Source organism: Stylophora pistillata, chromosome 11, assembly GCF_964205215.1.
Source record: "Stylophora pistillata chromosome 11, jaStyPist1.2, whole genome shotgun sequence".
Lineage (NCBI taxonomy): Eukaryota > Metazoa > Cnidaria > Anthozoa > Scleractinia > Pocilloporidae > Stylophora > Stylophora pistillata.
In genome coordinates, this window is record NC_142529.1 from 1,527,795 (window position 1) to 1,545,243 (window position 17,449).

General features: G+C 39.3%; 1 protein-coding gene across 16 annotated transcripts in view; it reads left to right on the forward strand.

The window, feature by feature from the left end:
- The first annotated feature begins 1,798 nt into the window (after positions 1-1,798).
- The window catches only part of LOC111320180 (uncharacterized), a 37,483-nt gene continuing 21,832 nt past the window's right edge, over positions 1,799-17,449 (forward strand). For 5 of the 16 annotated variants that reach the window (XM_088738706.1, XM_088738709.1, XM_088738710.1 and 2 more), the window contains exons 1-10: positions 1,799-2,138; positions 8,694-8,771; positions 8,961-9,009; positions 10,311-11,517; positions 11,789-11,899; positions 12,094-12,213; positions 15,293-15,394; positions 16,122-16,232; positions 16,406-16,507; positions 16,935-17,012. In XM_088738706.1, coding sequence (XP_088594832.1) covers positions 8,992-9,009; positions 10,311-11,517; positions 11,789-11,899; positions 12,094-12,213; positions 15,293-15,394; positions 16,122-16,232; positions 16,406-16,507; positions 16,935-17,012 — 1,849 coding nt within the window. In that variant the 5' untranslated portion in view covers positions 1,799-2,138; positions 8,694-8,771; positions 8,961-8,991. Of the gene's footprint in view, positions 2,139-7,581; positions 7,758-7,855; positions 8,100-8,693; positions 8,772-8,960; positions 9,010-10,310; positions 11,518-11,788; positions 11,900-12,093; positions 12,214-15,292; positions 15,395-16,121; positions 16,233-16,405; positions 16,508-16,934; positions 17,013-17,449 lie in introns of all 16 variants that reach the window. The other 11 variants (XM_088738719.1, XM_088738722.1, XM_088738723.1 and 8 more) reach the window with 7 other exon arrangements.

Here is a 17,449-nt window from a genome sequence, read left to right on the forward strand (position 1 = left end):
CTTTACTTTGCTTTGTTCCCAAACTGATCTCTTCAAAGTATCTTGAGGCTTTAGATGCTCACTTGTGATAAGTGAAATATTTAGCTTTTTGAAAACAAACAGACAAATCAGAATAGTTCTTCAAGCATGTGGATGTAGAACTATAGAACAGTTAACTTCTTAAGAGCTACACTTTAGAAGTAGATTTTGATTTATAATTGTTAACAAACCAAGCTGAGCTATGGGTAGGATAGTGATTTAACCAACAGAATTCATTCTGGAGCAATTGCAGAATACCCGGCCACCTTTGTCCACCTCATTTACCTGTGTTGAGAGGCTTTGAAGAACGAAGCATAACACAATAGAGGCTATTCTTATTCAATGACATGTAAATGAGTGGCCGGGTATTCTGCATTCTAGCCGCCATTCTATATCCTTGAAAGAACCTTAGATTACCCTGTACATCATGTGATATTTACAGGACTTGGCATATTTTTTTTTTCGGGGGGTGGGGGAGGACATTTAATTTTTGATGCTGTTTCTTATAAATGAACTTGATTTCAAGATTGTTTTCATAGTCAACCTGTTTCCATGCTAATTTCATATGAAGATCAATCACACTTTATAGTAACCTTTCGTGTCACTTTTTTTACTGCTTAGGTCTTAACATAATTTAGTCTGACATTCTTTGCAAGTTGCCTGGAAATTAAAGACATCTCCTCTGTGTCTGCTCTTTCTTCCAACAAAAATTTTTGGTTACAAATGGGAAAGAAGATTGTATGCCAACACCACAAGCCACAAGATAACTGAAGAAAGAGAGAAAGTTTTATTTTCAATGACTTCTCATCCCATTAGCTTACAAATTTATTTGAATGTGTATTTATGCATTTTTTGTGTTGCTTAGATGAGGTTAAATTCAAGAATTTTTTCTCTACAAAGTACATAGTTCTGCTTCATACAGATCTGTGAAATGTTTGGGTTTAGTTTAAAATTACAAAGCCCTATTCTAAAAAGGTTATTTCACAATTTTAAGGGTACTCAGCTTTTGACAGTGATAGTAGTGAAATGGCAACAAGTTTATCTCAAATGTTGTATATGAAACTTTACTTAAACCATTGGTTAGAAAGCTTAACAGAGATCTACAAGTGTATAAATAAAAAATAAATTTACCACCTTCCAGGAACAGTTTAATATATATGAGTTATTGAACAATTGGGAGGTCAAGATAACTGGATATTGGCTGAGTTATGTTTTTGCTTTTTTGTCAACTGAGACAAAGTTGAGGTCCATAAAAACATAAAAAAAGGAGGAGGCTAATCATCTGCTATCTTAACCAAACAAGCTTGGTCCAGTAAGGATTTATTATATGGGAAAAAGATTTCTTTTTATTATAAGAATCAAGAATTGCTGATTTATTTCAAGAGCCAGGAAAGAAAGCCAACTGTGTTTGTAGCTCAATAAACCTTCAAGAGTTGTTTATGTTTCCTTTAAATTTGACTGTCTTCTGCTACTTTTTGCTTCTCTGTTGCTTACAATATTAGAAAAACTATGAAACTTTGTAGGTTTGCTCCATGCTGTTCCACACAGGGGTTATCTTGTGCGAGATCAAAATGGCTAATTCAGAGCGGGCAAGATGCACCCATCTTGCTTGCTCAGGTAGCCAATCAGGACATGGGCTTCAAATTACCCACATGCAAATTAGCAGATAACCAAATTATTACTCCCAATTTCATGAGCAATTCTCAGTATTAATGATTGGAACATTCTTGGATGAGTGTTGGCATTCTAAGCCATTCATTTAACCGCATTCCAAAATCGTACCCCTTTAACCCTCCAGGGATTATCCGACATACTTTCTAATCCACCGTCCCGTAGTCCATTGTCCACACATCGTTGGCAACTTAAATCATGTGACCAAGAGAAGTTACTACGCAGCTTCAAACTTCCTACTTGATGCGGAAAAGTGGTCTTCGATGGAGTAGACTTTTAAGCACGGGAGCTTTTGCATCAATCATGGGTTGAGTTTCTTAGTTCTTTAGCTTGTAATCATGTCTTCGAGTGATTGGTTCATCCACAAGGTTGTGGTCATAACTTTTAGAGGCTTTTAGCCATGGAAACCTGTATGTAGCAACAATCCACATGTGCCCGAGTGATCAAAGGTATGCGATTAGGGAATTACGACTTTCCATCGTTTCGGGGACCGTTCAATGCCACTTTTCAGATTTAAAGTTTTTCTGGTTATTTCTAAATGATTAACTGTTCCTTCACGTTATGTCCAAGGTTGTAGTGAGGAAACATGCAAATGGTCATCAATTTGTAATCTGAGACCTCACGAATGTGCAGAGTAGGGCTTGCGTTTGCGTCGTCTGGAAACTCGCTTATAGCTCTTCTTTTTGCCAACTTAAGAACATTTCTTCAGGAGAAGCCCACTAAGTTAGGAATGTATCTAATTTTGTTAAAAGTTTTCAATCTAAATTACGTCAAAACTTGATGTGCGTGTTGTCGCTACCTGCACTGTCTGTTAACAACGGTGAGGTGTTATGAGCTGAATGGTAACAAAAAGCGAAGAAGAGTTGGTTTCGGTCCACTTATTCTCTTAATCGAAGGATTTTTCGTCGTTAGTAACGGATAGTGGAATTTCGATCGTTCAGTTGCATCGGAGATAATTCGATGGATCAGTTTCACAGATATCTAAGTAAGGTCCCGGATTGGAGAAATATGCCTTACCTTTAGCCTCTTTTTCAAAGCGAGTCCTGGTGCTCATCCTTGCATATGATAATAGGTTATCATTCACATGTAAATTAAACTCATTTTCCCAAGAATGGTTAAGCACTAGACCTCGTTTTTTAAAAAGAGGCCAAAGTTAATTTGAAATGGCTTATCCAAGTCTGCATTGCATTTTTAACTTGTGAATATGCAAATTGTATTAACATGTTTTTAAGGTGACCCAAAGATGCTGATGAGTCACTCAGTCATTAAGTTGTAGGTATGCTGTTAACCAAGTTGCAAGCCTTTTCTCTGTTTCTTCTCTTTAACTTATCAAGTAGAAGTTATCCTGATCTAACAGCAAATTCTCACAACTAATCTATAAGGAAATGTGTCGCAGCTAGAGGGGAGAATTAACAATCAGATCTTGGAATTACTAAAAGTGGAATTAGACGCAACTGGCAGTGGGGGGTGTTGACAAAATCCAGACTGGATCGGATCGGATTGACAAGACCTGGACTGGATCAGATTGGGTTAACAAAACCTGGATCGGATTACATCCAATTGACAAAACCCGGACCGGATCCAAAAAAATTGGATCATGAGGTGTTATACCATAAAAACGAAATGAACAGTGAATACAGGTTGTAGAATTAAAAACAAATTCAATCAATTTTAGTGAAAGAACGTACCTCATAATTTATTGGAGCTGTCCGCCAGTAAACTTGGAAAATATCCAGAATTCCATACAAGTTCTGCAGCTTTAAAGTGCACCTACACCCAAAAAAATTTTTTCGCTTAACGAAGTAAGCTTATTTTTTTGAGTATTTCTGCGCAAAAATTTTTTTATTTGCTCAAATCTTCAATTTTCTATGCCCAGTCAAAATACGGAAAATCGGCCGCCATCTTGCCCCACGACCGAGTTTAAAGAGGAATGGCTCTAGTGGGTAATGTGACGTCAAATCGAGAACACGAAAGTCTGCATTTCACACATTTTCACTTGTTTGGGAAGGTTGTAGTCGATAATTGTCCGAAAATATGCCGACTAAGTGTGTTGTAGAAGGATGTAGCAACACAGGCAGCCCAAGCTCACTACAAGAAAAGCGGACGTGACTCTTACCGTGTTGCGTAACGTTTTATATTTATAAAGGTTTGTATGGGATGTTATCGGTTTGCCTTAAAAGAGAGAAAAAAATGTCTTGTTTTGAAATATAATGGGCTCACTTTATTGCCTTGTTGTTTTCTTTGTTGATTCCGAACGTCTCAGGCCATTTTGAAGCGTTTTCGGCGAGTTAGCGCTATGTTGGTGTTCAACTGCTAAAAGAAAGACAAGGCCGGAAACCTATTTTAGAAGCGTCCGTCGCCCGAAGCGAATAATTCCGCCAAAAAATTTCCACCAGTCTCGATTCCTCCAGAAAATCAAAGCAGAGATGTTGCAGTTCCATTTTCCATTCACTCGATTCACAATTCCTCCCCCAGATCTTTCACTAGCGATACTTTTATCTCCAGATCGATAGGCTTTCCCATTTCGAATTTGGCTGGTTGAAACGACCACTGTCCCTTCGCCGATCGCACAGTATGTTGGGTAACAAAAATAAGCCCGGCGAGGGTAGCCAGCGGCCTGCAGTCCAAAAACAAACCCGTTAGCTCCCCTGGAATTTCGCCGCAGGTTTCGTTCATAGCTTGACACTCAGGAACGTGCACATGGCGATCGATCTCGGGTTTCCACTGAGATATTTAAATTAGTAAACGCATTTTCATTCGATGTTGATTGGTCGATCAAAACAATGCGGTCTTGACAAAACCTCTCGAGGGGACCAGGGGAGCTAACGGGTTTGTTTTTGGACTGCAGGCCGCTGGCTACCCTCGCCGGGCTTATTTTTGTTACCCAACATACTGTGCGATCGGCGAAGGGACAGTGGTCGTTTCAACCAGCCAAATTCGAAATGGGAAAGCCTATCGATCTGGAGATAAAAGTATCGCTAGTGAAAGATCTGGGGGAGGAATTGTGAATCGAGTGAATGGAAAATGGAACTGCAACATCTCTGCTTTGATTTTCTGGAGGAATCGAGACTGGTGGAAATTTTTTGGCGGAATTATTCGCTTCGGGCGACGGACGCTTCTAAAATAGGTTTCCGGCCTTGTCTTTCTTTTAGCAGTTGAACACCAACATAGCGCTAACTCGCCGAAAACGCTTCAAAATGGCCTGAGACGTTCGGAATCAACAAAGAAAACAACAAGGCAATAAAGTGAGCCCATTATATTTCAAAACAAGACATTTTTTTCTCTCTTTTAAGGCAAACCGATAACATCCCATACAAACCTTTATAAATATAAAACGTTACGCAACACGGTAAGAGTCACGTCCGCTTTTCTCGTAGTGAGCTTGGGCTGCCTGTGGTAGCAACATGCGAAATTTGCAAGAGGGCATCGCGCTTCATACATTCTTCATACAACACACCTAGTCAGCATATTGCGGACAATATCGACGATAATCTTCCCAAACAAGTGAAAATGTGTGAGATGCAGACTTTCGTGTTCTCGATTTGACGTCACATTACCCGCTAGAGCCATTCTTCTTTAAACTCGGTCGTGGGGCAAGATGGCGGCCGATTTTCCATATTTTGACTGGGCATAGAAAATTAAAGATTTGAGCAAATTAAAAAATTTTTGCACAGAAATACTCCAAAAAATAAGCTTATATCGTTAAGCGAAAAAAAAATTTTGGGTTTAGGTGCACTTTAAGAGAAACATGTCAAACATGGTGACTGTTTTTCTTGCCATGCACAGTGTGAGCGCCAAGCCTCACGGGAGTTACAGGTGCTTGATGTTTAAGTTTTCTATCAGAGGTAACGACACCTGCGAAGCAAGTGCTGGTCAACTGAGGCCGCTACAATTTGTCCATAACTGATTGTAGTTGAAAATGAATATCCACAGACGTTCTCAAGCTCACAATACGAAATGTTAGCAGGTGTGACCGTGACGGGAAAGTGGTGTTGTGTTACAATGCAAGTGGCGTATTGTGACAGTGTTGTTGCGAAAAGCGGTGTTACATTACCGTGTCAACCATCGATTTTGAGCACTCTATAAGACAGTGTATGGAGTCCGTAATAGCGTTCTATCAAAACGTTTGTTATGATAATGATAATCTTTAATAATTGCTCCTTAAAAGGCTTTTTGGCAACTGTTTACAATGATGGGTCATTAATTTATGATAATGTTGAAATAAATTTAAAAAAACTACATGCAGTGTGCAAGGCTACAAATGCGTTTCTTATGGTATAATTGTGACCTCTCACGTGAAAACGTTCCTAACGGTAGCCATTTGAACAGTGAACAGAATGGCAAGCGAACGGGTGACAAATGGCTAGGAAAGCCGTTTGAAACAGATACTGTGAATGGATGAACGGCTAAATAAAATTTTCGAACGGATGAGGTCAAACGGATGAATGGCTAGTGAAAATTTTCGAATAGATGAGGTCGAATGGATGAATGGCTAATTAAAATTTTCAAACGGATGAGGTCGAATGGATGAACGGCCAATTAAAATTTTCGAACAGATTAGGTTGAATGGATGAACGGCTAATGAAAATTATCGAATGGATGAACGGCTAATTTTTCGAACACTGAGATGAGCCTCACAGATGAGATCGAATGGATAAACAGCTAAGCAGTCGAACAAGTGAGCACCTGTAGAAATTATTTGAATTGATGGTTTCGTGAAAACGAATGCCGACACAGGCGTCCCAAGCTCTCGTCTTGAGCCAAAGCAAAGGATTATTTCATGAAAGCGTCACGTGTTGGGTGATGCGGTGTTAAGTTACGCGAGGTATTTGACACAATCTGTGAAAAGATCACTTGAAACGAGTCAAAACGCGATCGTTTGAATAACTTGACCTCGCTTTCGGTTCATTCAAATGGATTATAACTAATATTTTTATTATTGAATTCGACTGATTAAGATAAGGTACAACCAAGGAACTTGCACACAAAAAGCATACGATTCGATACTTCTCAACTTCAATTCAGGTTTAAAGTTCCATAATCCCAGCTTCCCTGTCTGTCCATCAAAAATGCATTGCCTTGGTAACTGCTAACAACTTGTGTCAATTACTGCCATTTCACACAATCACAAAATGGCGAATTCAACAAGAGAAGATACGGATTGCGATCACACCAAAAATGTTCCTACTATTGTTGCCAAAGTGCCAAGTGAACGGCTGATGAATTTTCTTGAACTGATAGCTCGAACCCTTTGAACGTATGGTGAATATTCAAGAACGGATAGCTGGAGGCATTTAAACGGATTATGAATATTCAAGAACGGATAACTAGAGGCGTTCGAACGGATGACAAAGTTTCTTAAACGGATAGCTCGAACGGTTCGAACAGATGATGAATATTCAAGAACGGATAGCTTGAGGCATTCAAATGGCATGCCAATCTATTCAAATGGCTGATGAACATCTGGTGAACGGCTATCCATTTAAAAACGGCTAACCATTCGAAACATTTTCCCGTGAGAGGTCACAATTATCTATAGTTTTTAAAATAATAACGTATGTGAACTTACCTCATCTGTTTTCTGTAGTTCTTTATGCTTGCTTAGGTGAAACAACTTGTTAGGGACAGTTTGCCCCTCCTATCCCCCTAGTGCGCATCACGTGATTTTTGCTACCATGTGCTCAAAAATTTGTGTTGTGTGCTGTTTTGTGTGTCTCTACAGGCGAAAATTTGTTTCTTCGATCATCTTTTGCCCTTTGATGTTGACATTTTATTTAAGCCTGGAGGTGCCCAAAAATATGCGAGTTGTCGCTTTTGTGTTGTTATTTTTTTTGTAATTCAATATTTACTTCAGTTTCGAGTCTCTAGCTTTCTGCTTTATATAATTTACAGCTGTACCGACTAACAGAAGATTGCGCACCAGATTAAAAACGTCTTCAGTGCACAATTTTGTCTGTGATTGTCTTCAACACAACTATACCTATAGTGTAGTGAGCTGGGGGAACCTGTGGAATGTCTTACACGAAAAAGAACCATTACAACTTTGCTTCACTGAGCTGCGAAAAAAGGTAGTCTTATTTCTATGCCAAAACTTGATCATAAGATGTTACATGACTATTTTGGTGGGAAATTTATGGCGATCTGATTTTTTTCACATTCGGTCCAGGTTTTGTCAATCTGACACAATCTGATCCAGGTTGTTGTTAATCCGGTCTGATCCAGTCCCGGTTTTTGTCAATCCAATCCAATCCAATCCGGTCCTGATTTTTGTCAATCCAATCCAATCCAATCCAATCCGGTCCTGGTTTTATCAACGCCCAGCAGCAGGAATGCTTTCTCACACATGAGCCTCAAGCAGTGTCAGTCCTTTTCCTGATGTAGCTTGATTTTTTCATCTACACTTTCTTGAGGTTTGATGTTTTCAATGTTGATGTTTCCATCTAGAAATTGAAATGGACTTGAACTTTGAAAGAAATTGAAGCATTTATTTTAATTAAACAATATCCTGTCTGCCAAGTGGCCTGAAAAAGAACGGAAAATTAAAACCAACACCATATCTTTTTCTACAAAACATCTATAAAGTGAAAAAAAAAAAAAATTGGTGCACTAACTAGAATTCTAATTAAAAGCACTATAGGACAAGGCTTGCAACCACACTCAGGTTTTCAGCAAATTTACCTCCCCTATTTCAAACTAGATTTAATTCCAAAATATTAATGATCTGATGAATGTGATAACAGTTGCTCTTCCATTGATAATGTGTCCTATCTTGTCCAAATTCTAACTTCATCCCTCCAGTATTATCCAAGAAAATTGCTGAGAAGGTAAAAAAATATAGCTTTCTGACTATGATTGGTGTTAACAATAAGGACCAAAGGAATTTGAGCAGTGGGGTTTAAATCAATCAGTGTCTCAGGTTGTTTAGGGCTATTAACACTTCTCTCAATCTCCTCACTTCCCACAATAAATTAAATATCATTAACATTTCTTAATTTGATTTTTAGGCAGTCTGAGTCTTCAGTTGACACCCTTTCTAAGTTCAGGATGTATGCAGAGGGTTGTGTTCAAATGATTTACTATTGGTATGTTTTAGTATCATTAAGTGTTGTTGTTAACTGTCTGTTTTTAAAAGGATATCATTCCTCTCAAGTATTGACTGTTGAGATATATTTTTCAACACCAAATTAAATTAAGCGGTCGCAACAACATTTGTGAGAGGAAATAAAAAGATTTACTGGACTTTGTACTCACTTTTTTAATTTTTTTTTCAGCTTAATCTTTCAAATTTAAAAGCTCTCTGTGATGTCAAGACTACACAAGGTAGTAAGAGGAATGGTGAAAAATGTACACTATTACAAATACCAACCCTACACTTTGACAAACATTCATCCACATCATTATTTTATCTCCTAAATGTCATCTATGAAACTGCATGTACCAATTTCAAAGTGAGTTGAAAAGGAATACCTTTTGAACATAATTTTTACTTTCCTTACAACTGTATATGCTGCCCATTATAGGAATGCTTTTCTGTAGATTTTTGCTTATTCATCAGTACTACCGTACTAACAGCTTTCATCAGTACTACAGTACTAACAGTACTACAGTACTAACAGTACTAAACCTCTCGCGAGCAAGCATGAATACCTACGTACTAGCGTACTAACTACAACTCTCGAACGAGCGGGAATACCTACGTACTAGCGTACTAACTAAACCTCTCGAGCAAGCATGAATACCTACGTACTAGCGTACTAACTACAACTCGTTCTTTTCATATCTACCATAAAATTGAACATTTGATTTAGTCTGTGAAAAAAGGAGTATATTGATAACCATTGGGGTTTGTGTTTTTGTGGTGTGGACCTTATTTTTAATGCAGTAATGTACATTAGTACCTTAGTACTCGGTACAGACAACTCATCACGGTTTGTTCTGAATTTGCTTAGTGCGTTAGTACGTTAGTACCTTAGTTCTCGGTACAGACAACTCATCACGGCTTGTTCTGAATTTGCTAAGTACGTTAGTACCTTAGTACTTGGTACGACAACTCATCACAACTTGTTCTGAATTTGCTTAGTACGTTAGTACCTTAATACCTCAGTACTCGGTACAGACAACTCGTCACGGCTTTGGAAGGTTTATTACTCAGCCATAAGACCTATTTGTTTTATCTTCTTTTTCAACCAATATTTTCCTAAATTTATAATTCCTTTGCATAGATGTAGATAAACAAATAAAAGAAAGATAGAATTTTTAGGTTTATAATGGGCAAGAACAGCAGAACTTAGACAAGTCTGATCAAGTCGGCTTAATTTTAATAGTACGTTAATCATCCGTACTAAGTGAAAAACAAGAAAAAAAGAATGCTATTTTGGGCATGGTCTATACAACTGTAATGGTTGTTATCAGTGAGTAATATTGCAGTGACAATGTAGATCTCTAAAGCAACTTAATATTCTCCTGGCTTAAATAATTATGTCTCAATCTACTTGTAACCAACTTTGTGGCATAAGATAAAACTTGACTATAAGTTTACTTAAGAATGTGAACATCCATAATTGTGATTTATTACTGGTTTACCTCTTATTCTCAATAGCATTCTTGTTTTGTTGTTGTAGGATTCCACTACTCCTAGTGTAGCCTCTACATCACAGGAAGGCCAGGAAAACAGGACACTGAAAGTCACTTTTCTGAGTAGTGAGTGGAAATCATCAACTGATGGAGACGTGTCAACTATCACCCGAGAGCTAGCCATCCAGTTAGCTAAACACTCTAATGTCGATGTTAGTGTCTTACTACCAAAATGCAGTGAAGAGGACAGGAGCAGTGCAGAAAGTCACAATGTGAAACTCATTGAAGCAGGTAGAGTTCCTGGTTTAGAGCCCATTTATTGCTTGTCATCTCCTCCCAGAAACCATACAATGGACTGTGTCATTGGTCATGGAGTCCACCTTGGCCGACTAATTGCACTTATGAAGAGAAATTCAATTTACAGTCACTGCAAATGGATTCAAGTTGTTCACTCTGCTCCTGAAGAAGATGGAATGTACAAAAACATTTCAGAAGGTGAACAAATGCAGCAGACAGAAATTGAACTTTGTAAGATGGCTGATCAAGTAGTTACCATTGGACCCAAGCTGGCAGATGTTTACAAGCGTTACCTTTGTCTTGGTAAACAACAACAAAATGTTTTTGACCTTACTCCAAGCATTTTCTCAGAGTTTTTGGAAGTAGAACAAGCCACTGAAGAAAGAAGAACATTCTGTGTTCTTGTTATTGGAAGTGGTGACAGCCATGAAGATTTCAATGTCAAGGGGTACGACATAGCTGCTGAAGCAATTGCTGAGCTGAAAGGTGAATCCTGTAAACTTAGGTTTATATGCCCACCTGGAGGAAAGGGAGATGAAATGGCAGCAAAGTTGCTCCGCCATGGCATTAGTCGCAATCAGCTTATTGTTCGTAGCTTTAATGATAGCAGAGAAGTCCTAGCCAACTTATTCTGTGAAGTGGATCTTGCAATAATGCCATCCAGGACTGAAGGATTTGGAATAACAGCTCTTGAAGCATTATCTGCTGGTCTACCCATACTTGTCAGTGGCAATTCGGGACTTGGAGAAGCTCTGAAGGAAGTGCCTCTAGCCTCCCACTGCGTGGTAGACTCTGATGATCCTAAAGACTGGGCCAGAGAAATCAAGAAAGTATGTCAGAAAAAGAGGGAAGCGCGACTAAAAGATGCAAGGCTTCTTCGTGCAAACTATCTTAAGAAGTATAGCTGGGAGGAGCCTTGTAGAAGTCTTGTAGAAAGGATGTACAAACTCACATTTGGTAAGCTAATCTCCTTTAATTTTTTTTAACAAAATTTGTTTTCATTCAATAAAAATTAATTTTATCTTTAAGAAAATAAAAGTTTATGTGTTAATTTTATGTTTTAGGTGAAGGCAAAAAAGCACAAGAACAGAAAATGCAGTTGCTTTTGATTAATACTAATCACTCAATAGTACTTAAAGCTTAACAGAATCTTGTCTTATCCTCAAGCTTTGTGAATGTAATTGAAAATTAATGCATTCTTCTTTCGTTGCTTATTTGGGTTCATTAGGAAGGGGATCAATCTTTCCAATCAGAGATAAGAGGCCAACCTCCATCTTTGTAGCTGATCAGCCTCCCAAACAACTTAGAAAAGGATTGTCTCATGTTGCTCCCCATAAAGGTACAATAATATCAGGATATAATCATAGTATTGAGAGACCAATTCATTTCAAAATTGTTCCAAACCTTGTAAGCCCTACAAAGATCACCATTGGTCCAAAATTTTATGCTAGAACCATGTACCTATGAGCTGGCTTTTACCAGTTGAGTTAACTTAGGGGAGTCTACTGAAATCATTCAAATTGCCTTTTACAGCTGCAGAAGGCCCCTCTATTGGTCGCTCGCCACAGTCAACTATGGAATGTGTGCAGTCTCCTCATCCTACTGTCACTGTATCTCAAGACAAACTCGTTGATCAAAGAAGTTACACTCAGAGTGAGTATTAAGTGCAACAAATAAATTCAATGTTATTTAGGATACTTAACAAAAAGTTCAAGTGAGAATAAAGTAAATTGTAATAGAATTTTGTGAAAGCTAGTCATTTATTTTTTTTTTTTAGGATTTCAGTTAAATTAAATGTTGTGATCAGAAAATGTTACATTCTCGAAAAATGTGCTGTAATTTAAAACGTAAAAAAATTGTAAAATTGGTATGTTTGGTAGTTAATCCATGGCAGGCCAAAACAGATATCCATCTTCTGAACATCGTCAGAATTCATTTGTTGGAGCCAGTGCATTATATGACAGAGGACTTGTACAGAGAAGTTATCCTCAGGATAAGATTGGAACATAACTGGGAATTTTTCCACCATACAGAGAGGATAGTATCTATCTATTGTACCATGTGTTTTGAGTGGGCTCTGCAGTCCTAGGTACCAGTTCCAATCCTCCTTCTCCACTTGTTTGCCTTGCTTGTAGACATGGTGGTAGTAACTGTAGCAATTGCCAGAACATACTACAGTTTCCTCAAGGAAGTTTTTCTTAAATATTTTGTCATATACTGCATGTAGGGTGCATTTGTTATGGTGCGCTATGCATCATGGTCAGGGTAATAAAGTCTCTGGTTGTTTTCCACTCAAATATGCAGTTGTTGTAGCTCTCTTGCTCCTGCTCGAGGAACCTAACCTGGTGTCAGGATCAGATAAACAAACAAACAAACAAACAAACCTCGCGCTCAAAAGACTGCCAATGCAACCTGGGAAAACCGGCAAACCGCAACTCCATTCAGTTACTCAAAAGCACACTCGCACTCATCGAACATGAAGCGCATGGCCAACAGCAAGCCGCCGAAATTAACTTTCAATGATGATGCGCCTCCAACAGTACAACATTGAAGTAACATACAAGAAAGGCATGTCACTCCTCATAGCTGATACACTCTCCAGAGCCGCACTTCCCACCACTAATGACTCTAAGCAAACCAATTTTGCGGTCTTCAGGGCTGACCTTGACAACCACGTGGAAGACCCACAGATCACCTCCCAAACACTTGACGATATCAAAACCTCCTCAGCAAATGATCCTACTTTGTCCGCCCTAAGCAATACCATAATCCTAGGCTGGCCCACAGAGAATTCTAACCTTCCCCAAAGCCTCCACCCATTTTGGTTTTTATTGCAATGAACCCATCACCCATGATGGGATCATCTATAAGGGAAAGCAAGTAGTCATTCCATTGGCTAAAAGGAACTATGTGCTTCAGAAGGCACATGTTGCACACTTTGGCCCAAAGTCAATCATAGGACACTGTCAAGATATCATATTCTGGCCCGGCCAGTGGAGCGACATACGGAATGCTTGCCAATTGTGTGGGATATGTGCCCAATTTCAAACACAGAATTCGAGAGAACCCATGAAGAGCCACCCCATCTCACAGTATACCTGGCAGTTCGTAAGCTAAGAGCTCTGCATGTTTGAGTCGCACACGTACCTTATTACTGCAGAGCACTACTCGACTTTATCGAGGTCGATGAGGTCGAAAACACTCTGGCCAGCTCTATTGTGTCCAAAACAGAGGCCCACTTCACTCATCATGGAGTCCCTGAAACACTCTTAACCGACAATGGACCTCAATTCACTGCAATTGAGTTCAAAGCACTTTGTGGAAAATACCAAATTCAACACATTACCAACTCCCCCTATTGGCCAAAAGGAAACGGCAAAGCAGGAGCCCCCATCAAGATAGTGAAGTGGATTCTAAAGAAGTCAGGACCCCGCCATCTACAAGAAACCCTCCTCACCTATCACAATACCCCCCAGGCAGGACACATCATGAGCCCAGCCCAAAGAAGCATGGGGTGACACATCCGTGGACCACTCCCAGTCTCCCAAGCCCTCTTACTGCCAAATGACAACACCGCAGCATCTGTCCAGGATGCTATTGCAGCAAAACATGCAAAGGCCAAACAACACTATGATATGATGGCAAACACCAAACTACCCTCATTTGGAATCAGGGACTTTGTCTATGCCAAACCACAAGTCAGGCCCTTGGCTTTATGGGCTTGTCGCTGCAATACCAGCTCCCCAGTCTTACATTATTGAGACCCTCACAGGGCCAACAAGAAGAAACCGGTGCCACCTGTGTCCAGCTGCACCCCCACCCCCAGAGGCCCTAATCCCACGCTCCTGGATGAAACAATTATCTGCCAAAACACCACCCACAATTACGGTTGACTACCCTTCAAAACAACCCAAGCCTGTTCCGCCAACATCTTCGTCCAAAGGACGAAGCCGTACCATCAATACCAACTCAACTCGGGCAACTCCTGATAAAACAGTCCCTACATCACTAGCAGCATCACCTCAGAAAGCTCTGCTCTCTGAAGCCACCCCACCATCCCCAATGGAGTTGAACCCTACAGGAACTGCAACACACTCTTTTAATAGGTTACACATCCAATCAAGTCCGAAGGAAGGAACTCTGACCAAGACCAGATCAGGACGGGCGTCTAAACCCAGTATACGCCTTGACTTGTGAACTGCCTGTTTCCCCCTTTCAGTCATGTTGAACAGAACATGCAGTGATGACATAGACATATTACAACATTCTTCAAATTCTTTTTCTATTTTTCTTTTAGACTTTATTGGTTTATTATTCATTTTCTTTTAACTGGCTGCTGTACTAGTATGCTGTGAGATCCAGCACTTGTCACATTTGCTAGTCTTACAGCCTGAGAGTGCTACAGAACCCCTGTTCACTTTTCATACATTTTGTTGCTACTGCTAGAGTTGTATTTATCCTGTTCCAATGAAAAAAAAAAATAAAAAAAGGAGAAAGGGAGATGTTATGGTGCGCTATGCATCATGGTCAGGGTAATAAAGTCTCTGGTTGTTTTCCACTCAAATACAAAGTTGTTGTAGCTCTCATGCTCTCGCTCATTTAATGACTTTTTTTACTATACTATCATGGTGAGATTGCAAAGTCCATACACATACAACACTGTAAGTAATGTAATAAGATAATTATGACATTAAGTGTCTAAATGGCATTTTCGGTTTCTTATCCATATCAGGCCAGAACAGACGTCCACCTTCTGGACATGGTCAGAATCCATATGCTGGAGCCAGTTCAACAGATTATGGAGGATTTGTTCATCAGGAATGTCATCCCCATGGTAAGATGACAAAACAACTGGGAACTTTTTACCAAACAGTGAGGATGATATTGTTAAGCATGTGCCAGCTACATACTGTATGTTATGAGTTTGTGAAGAGTGTTGGATTCTTACTGGGTACTGTAGTTCTAGTTACTCTTTCAAGGCCTCCCTTTCTACTCCTCTGCCTAGCTTGTGAACATGGCAGCAGTTGGTATAATAGCAATTACCAGTAACCCCCACTGTAACTGGGTACTGTAGTTCTAGTTACTCTTTCGATGCCTCCCTTTCTACTACTACTGTAACAGTTTCCTCCAAAAAGGTTTTCTTAGAGCTCATCACTGACAAGAGGTGTTAAGAAGATGTTAAAGAACTTGTGTGAGCGCAACTCGCATGTGTGTGCTTTGGAATCACGTAGTTTAATAATATTGTAAGCAAATCACACGGACCTTTTTGTTTCTGATGTGTGCAATTTTCTTAGAGAAGAGTTGAAAGTTTTTCAGTTTTATCGATTGGCATTTTGTTTAACAGTTGTTGTTGTTTACCGCAAGTCTACAGTTTTCCGTGTTGGAATTAAAGTGTCTGTTTGGATTTTACGTTTCGCTTCCGAAGAAGATGCATACCCTATTGACACCTCTGCATCACTTAAAATGGAAGCTTTCACTTGACATCTTTTAAGGTGTTTGAACCCCCTTTATTTCACAGAGCAGTTGTGGATTAAACTTGTGTTTTGCTTTTACATCAAAAGGTTTCTCTAGCTATAGCTTGCCTGCTCCTGTAGCAGTGAATTACAGTCAGGGGAATCATCCTGCAGCCTTTGTAAATCCAAATAATCAGGGAAGCCAAACCTTCCCTCAGAGTAAGTACAAGAAATTTGTGATAATTTTTTTTTAAGAATTAAGTGGAGTAATAATAGCTAATAGGTGGCCTTTATAGGGCTCTGTGTAACTTGTTAGTCATAATGTATGTACAGTACCCTTGATGAGTTTTATTACTACAGTTTCATGGTGTTTGGTTTCTTATCCATATCAGGTCAGAACAGACATCTATCTTTTGAACATGGTCAGAATCTGTATGCTGGAGCTAGTTCAACACATTACAGAGGACCTGTTCATCAAGGATGTCATCCTCAGGGTAAGATTGAAAAATAACTGGGAATTTTTTCACCAAATAGTGAGGATGATAATAATAACATAATGAGCATTTGCTAGCTACTGTATATTAGGAACTTGTGAAGAGTGTTGGACTTTGACTGGGTTCTGTAGTTCTATTTGCTCTTTCTAGGCTTCCCTCTCTTCTCCTTTGCCTTGCTTACTAGCATGGCAGTAGTTAGTGTAGCAATAACTAGAGAGAACTACTGACAGTTTCCTCAAGGAAGGTTTTCTTAAAGCTGCTTACTGATACAAGGTATACCCTTTTGTCACCCTTACATTATTTTAAGGGCTCAAAACTTCATAAGGTGTTTCAACCCACTCCATCACACAGAGCAGTTATGAATCGAAGTTGTGATACTCTTTGACATCAAAACGATCCACTAGTTATCACTTGCTTGCTTTTTTAGCAGTGGATTCTAGTCAAGGGAATCTTCCAACAGCCTTTGCAAATCTGAGTAACCAGGGAGTGCAGAGTGAGTGCAGAAGTGAGTGCAGAAAATTTGTGGTTATAGGCTATTTTACAGTTGGGTACTTAATTGCCGAGCCTTTGATTTGGAGTGAGGCTAAAGGTGACCTTGTTGAGATAGAGATCAGTATCTAGTTAGCATGATGACAACTAAAAGTAACTTACATTTGAAAAGCAGCAACATTTGTATAATGATATGGAGGGTCCCCAATAGGGTTCTTCAATCCCGCCATCCCGACCGGAATTTTCCCTCAATCCCGAGATCCCGACGGCTTTTACCGGCTAATCCTGCTCCCGGTCATATTTTCTTAATTTCTTACCTCAGCAAAATTATCCTTGCAGTTCTGTTTCAGATTCCCTCACAGCAGACCCAAGCACTTACTATTACGTTGAATTAGCTGTATCTCTCTGCACTAAAACGATGATCTAGTTAATTTGTTTTTCATGACTGGTTTT